The 5,519-nt window shown below is 41.6% G+C and overlaps 1 protein-coding gene across 1 annotated transcript; it reads left to right on the top strand.

The window, feature by feature from the left end:
* Positions 1-1,081: 1,081 nt before the first annotated feature.
* On the top strand, positions 1,082-3,449 carry LOC147634071 (protein CURVATURE THYLAKOID 1A, chloroplastic-like). The gene is made up of 5 exons (XM_086805172.1): positions 1,082-1,390; positions 2,368-2,495; positions 2,615-2,722; positions 2,844-2,915; positions 3,068-3,449. The coding sequence occupies exons 1-5, from the start codon at positions 1,243-1,245 to the stop codon at positions 3,137-3,139; spliced, it is 528 nt and encodes a 175-aa protein (XP_086661298.1). The 5' UTR covers positions 1,082-1,242; the 3' UTR covers positions 3,140-3,449.
* The last annotated feature ends 2,070 nt before the right edge of the window (positions 3,450-5,519 follow it).

The raw sequence follows: 5,519 nt of genomic DNA, 5'->3' as shown, positions 1-5,519 counted from the left end.
AAGAGTGAAAAGAAAGTAGTGTGTGTTGGAGTTTTCATCAAAATAAGCTTCTACATGGACACACCTTTATTACCATGCCCATGCATGACACCTGCAGTATACACATAGAATTTGCATATGATAGAAACATTTAGCATGAATAGGCACTGATATCTCAAGCACCTCCATTAAGCCTCATTGTGTCGACAGTTGTCCAGATATATTTTTGGGTGGGAGACCATAGCGGCAGCCCATGGTATCGCTTGGATCCTCTAAATAACATTCAAAAGTCGTTTGATTTGTTGAAATGTCATGTGAATATGAGTTATTGGGTTATTGATTTTTCTTAAGAAACAAATAATTAAGCTAGATGAAAACTTGGAATTAAATTTCATATTTTTTTGTCTTGTTCATCAATTGAACACGAATATTGAGGGCATTATCCACCTCCTAAATCATCTTTATTAAATGTGTGTTTTTTTGGTAGTGCGAGAGAGGGCATTGAAATACTTACCATATTGGTAGATTCGAACCTAGTTTCTCCCATGTAGGAGATTATTGATGGGTAATGGAACTTAAAGATGGAGATGCAATATTGCCCATCCATGTGGAACAAGGGAGCGCCTATTATATCTTGATTGAGGTGGTGTGTAAAGTCCCTTAAGATTTGGGTGGTAGTCCCTTGGTCAAGTATGTAGATGAGAATTTAAGAACCATGCCCTCTATGGCAGCCTTCAAGGATGATTCATGGTAGTGCTTGTGGGGCCAAGTGGATTTGTACACATTGCACCATCCTTTTGATGCATTAGATGTCTGGCCATGATAAGCTACATTGGACAACTTTTTTCCATATCTTTCAGGGGTATATTATATAATTTAATTATAGGTTACGTAGGTTGAAGAAGTGCTGTTAATCCAACTATGCTACATGCTCACATACATTTGGATGCCTTTCTAACATGTTTGAATCAATAAATCTTGTGTACTCACATGTTGGAACGATGTGGATCATTACCTCTAGCAATCTTGCCCCATCATAACCAAATGTGAAGATGAGCAATGTGGCTCATATATAATTGACCAAATGTTTTGATGCAATGTGGCCATCATTTTTGGGGTCTATCCTTGAGGGAAGAAGAGGTGTGTGGTTTGGGAAGGTTCAAAAGTGGGGGGCTACTATATTACGAGGAAGAACGGAAGCAGTCAGAACAGACGAGGCCAAATTTTGAAGAAGAAGGTGAGGAAGACGAAGTTTCAACAGCTATGGCTTCTCTAGCTGCTGCTCCTGCGTGCGGTTCCTCCCTTGTTGCTGCGGTCTCCGCACCGGTCGGCCCTCGCTCTTCGTTCGCGTTGTCTTCTTCTCGCAGACTGTTTCTAGGGAAACCCGTGAGGGTTATCATCTCCCAACCAGGTACACCTCCCTCCAGGTTAGGACCTACCTGCTTTGATCTTACAGAAGGGAGCCATACCTGCTTTCTTTTCCTGGTTTTTAGGGTTTCTTTTCCACCACAAGGATTGAACTTTGTGTTTGGTTTTAGGGTTTCTTTCCCACACAAGGAAGAAAGATCAGCAGTTCCCGTATTGTCACCTGCTAATTTTAGGGCTTGTCATGTATATAAGTATGTTATTTGCCTCTTGGTGCCATAGGCCTCTCCATGATACCCATCGGTTTATTTTTTAATCTTTCATTGCAACCAATCTACAAATGTTCGTGCTTACTTAGTGGATTAGTGCGACAGTCTTTTACCCCGGTTCTATATGCCTCTTGTACACGGTAAGCACATTAGGCAATGTAATGTGTTCATTTTGAGTACTCCATTGCAACCTTACAATTCCAATTCAGATAATCTCGAGCTACAGTGCGTTATATCCTTTAGTTCTATGTGCCCCTTGCATATAAAAACCACGTGTGATTCTGTATTGGGTTCATTTTGCAACCTTTGTTGCACCTTCATTACCTGTTTTTCCATCAGCTTGGTATCTTGCTGCATTACTTTGTTGGATTTAGACTCTAAGAGTAAAGCTTGAAGGTTCGTTGGCCTTCCAGTAGCCACTTTGGGTCTCTTAAACTGCAAAAAATGAATCCCAACAGAAGTGGCTCTCTGTCAATGCTGTCCATTTATAAAAGTTCTTACAAACTATGGAATCAGCTCACTAGTCCATTTGTTTGTGAACCCTAATCAGGGCTCTGTGTTGACGCTGTCCATTCACAGAACCTTTGCAAACAATGTGAAATTTCATTAAATCCAATTGCTTAAATCCATAACTATGTGTTTACATGTATTAACACATAGTTATGTCATTGTTTTGACTGAAATTTGAAGTAATTGCTACTAGCCTTTGGCAGATGATCTGGCTAAGATGATCAGTCTGAGAGTATTTTGCCAGGATTACACCGCTTCTCACCGCTCCCTGTGCAAGCCACTACCTCGACTGAGGAGGCTACTACTACCACCACAGAGACCACAGAGACCAGTGTGCAGGCTGATGAAATTATTACTGATCTGAAATCCAAGGTAGACTGCACGCACATGATTCTTGAAATCCTGGTTCTTTATGGTTTTTTTCTGCCAAGGGCCCCTCGACGACTCTCACTTGGTGCTAGACTCTCACATCGTTGGTTGTGAACTTGCAGTGGGATAGTATTGAGAACAAGTCAAATGTTCTTATATATGGTGGAGGTTCCCTGGTTGCCCTGTGGTTGTCCTCAACTATTGTTGGTGCTGTAAACTCGGTGCCATTGGTGAGTTCCTGAAGTCCCTAAACTCACTTGCTCTCATGAAATGAAGGGCTGAGCCAAGTTTGTGTGCAGCAGTTGTTTTGGCAATCAAACTTAATTGTTTCTATACTTCCTCTTTTTCCAGCTTCCAAAGCTTCTGGAACTCCTAGGTTTGGGATACACTGGTTGGTTTGTGTATAGGTACCTCCTTTTCAAGGTAACTTTCTTTATAAGCTTGATCTGACCACCTTTGCAGTTCAAGCATGTATGTGGGTCATACGATGCACTGTGCTGATGATTTCTGTGTCTGTTGGGTTATGTAGTGTGTTGCACTTTCATCACATTTTAAATTGTATGCTTGTTCAATAGGAAAGTAGGAAGGAGCTGGTGGCAGATATTGAGGAACTGAAATCAAAGATTACTGGAACTGGCTTGGAGTAGCCAAGAGATTAGACAGAGGTTTCCCTTGTATGCTTTTCCTAGGTTTCTTGTTCTCCTGCTGGTGCCTTGTAAATATTGAGGTTTTCAATGCTGGCTCAAGCTGTGGAAATGAAACCAAAATAGTGCTAGACTCTCTTATAACTGTTTTTACCAATTTGGGTCCTGTGAGTATATTCTTATCTGAATGTGGGGCTCTACATAAGAGTCTCCAAAGGTGTTCTTGTTGATGTGGCACTGTGAGTATATCTCTTCCAGATTGTGGCTAAGGCATATATCATTTTGCATGAATATAAAGGCCTTACTTTTACGACATGATTTCTTGGGCTTCATACTATCGAGTTTTTTTTATTGAATGTTGATAGAGGTATAGAGTGCTTCATTTGTTCAACCAAGAACCACATGTTGTCAGGTTAAGTTAAAAACGTCCGTCTGTACTGAGGTGCAGGTTTTATGAGTTCCTTAACAGAGAGGAGTTGCATGGAAGAGTACTTAGCTTTGCCTTTTGAATGTTCTTTCATTGCGGTAGGGCTGCACCTACAAAGGGTACATGGACCATGTCAGTTGAAGGAGAGGGAGGGGGTATAGTTTTACATGGTGGAGTGAGAGGCTGTGTGTAGTGGGCTGGCTCCCTTTTTCCTATTCTATCTAGTGTTCATGCCGGCCAACTCTTAGCATATGTGCAAGCCAGTTATCGGGAAAAAGGTTAAAAGAATTGAAAGGACCATGAAAGCAGGGTTTTTAGCCTCAAAGATAATAAAGGATAGGTATAATGGTCACATTTACCCCTTGCAGTAAGTTCTAACCATAGCTTCATTGCCCTTGCTTTTGGGTAACGGCACTTTTATCATCTCATTCAGCGCTAGAGCTTGCCCAATGCCTCACTGTAGAGCCCTTTAGTGGCTAACCTATCTTACGTGCGGGATGTGTTGCAGCTCATGTGGTGTTCTCCTGCTTGACAAAGTTAAGCCTATTTGGTTTTACAGGCCTGTGGTAATAGGTTTTGCCTTTAGAAGACCCAGAAAAACCTTCCACCAAGTCTTATGGTGGTGTCTTTATGTCTGTTTCCACATGGCTTTGGAATAGGAATTAGCCATGAGAAGCTTCTCTAGAGGCCACCCTCCCTTTGTGTAATCCCTCACCTTTTAGGTGTAGTCCTAACACTATTATATTACCTGACTTATTAAATGTTCACCGCCCAAAAAATGAAATTTGAAATTTCCACCATAGAGTTAGTTCTCTATTTGCCGATGTCAGAAGGCCTAGAATGGTTGTAGTGCAGCGGGTTAAAGAAGGTTTGGCTTGAGCAAGTCCAAGAAATCTGCATTGCCAAATTGAGCAATAGAGCCCACAGATGGAATTGAAAGAGGCAATTCGATTGTCTGGCTCAAATTGCTTAGCTTTAGTTTTAGGATCTTGCCCTCCAATGTACCCTTCCAATTTCTGATCCATATATCATTGTCCATTTTTGCCAATCGCAAATAAGTCCTAAAAAACTGATCAAAAAGTAGCTGCATTGTCGAGATAATGGGCTCACCTTACAGCTGTGTAGATGCCTTCCTACTGTGTAGTCCGTCACCTTTTGGTTGTAGTCCTAGTACTACTTTAGTTGTTGACTTAACCCCTACGCCACGTAAAAGATGTCCCCCATTCCCCCCTCCTCCCCCCCCCCCCCCCCCCCCTTCTTCCTCCCCTTCCAACCCAAAATTTACGCGTCTAAATTCCTCCACAGTACTTTTGTCTACTGCCTCTTTAGGAACGTTTTGACTTGTTCTACAGTCGAGCTAGTCATGGAAGATATGGAACGAGCAAGGTGAAGGCGATGAGCATTGCCTATTCAAGAAGTAATGCCAATGAAGATGGAGCACATGAGTGGATTTTTATTGATGTTGAATTGAATTTTGGTAACCATTCATCCAATTTTTTATCTACACTAGGGATCTATCCCTTTTTACTAATCAAATTGAAGTCCCAATAGGCTGAGCAAAAAGTAATTGTGTTGTGGATGCACTTTGGAGACTGATCTTATGATTTAGAGCTTTGTGGATGGCCTCCCACCGTGCAGCCCTTCACCTTTCAGCTGTAGCCGTTATAGTAGTGGATTTGCACGATACTATTGAGCAAGCGGGGAAGATGGAGGAGTCTTAAGGTGCTTAATGAACTCTGAGGTTTGCTCTTTGAGCTCATAATGTGTTGTGCATTTTCATTTTAGAGCTAGCACAGTCTCCTCATGTACTCCTCTGCCACAAAAATGAAAATAAAGCAACATAGTTTATCCTCTTAGGCTCCATATCGAGTGCACATACTTGCTAAATTCAATTAAGCTGCTTCTATGACATGCTATGCTTTCTATCCTATGGTTACAACGTTGATTGGTCAAACA

The sequence above is a fragment of the Cibotium barometz genome, chromosome 11, assembly GCF_041138505.1.
Source record: "Cibotium barometz isolate CiBa-2024 chromosome 11, ASM4113850v1, whole genome shotgun sequence".
NCBI classification, from domain to species: Eukaryota; Viridiplantae; Streptophyta; class Polypodiopsida; order Cyatheales; family Cibotiaceae; genus Cibotium; species Cibotium barometz.
Note: the sequence above shows the minus strand (reverse complement) of the source record. Positions and strands in the feature narration are given on the sequence as shown.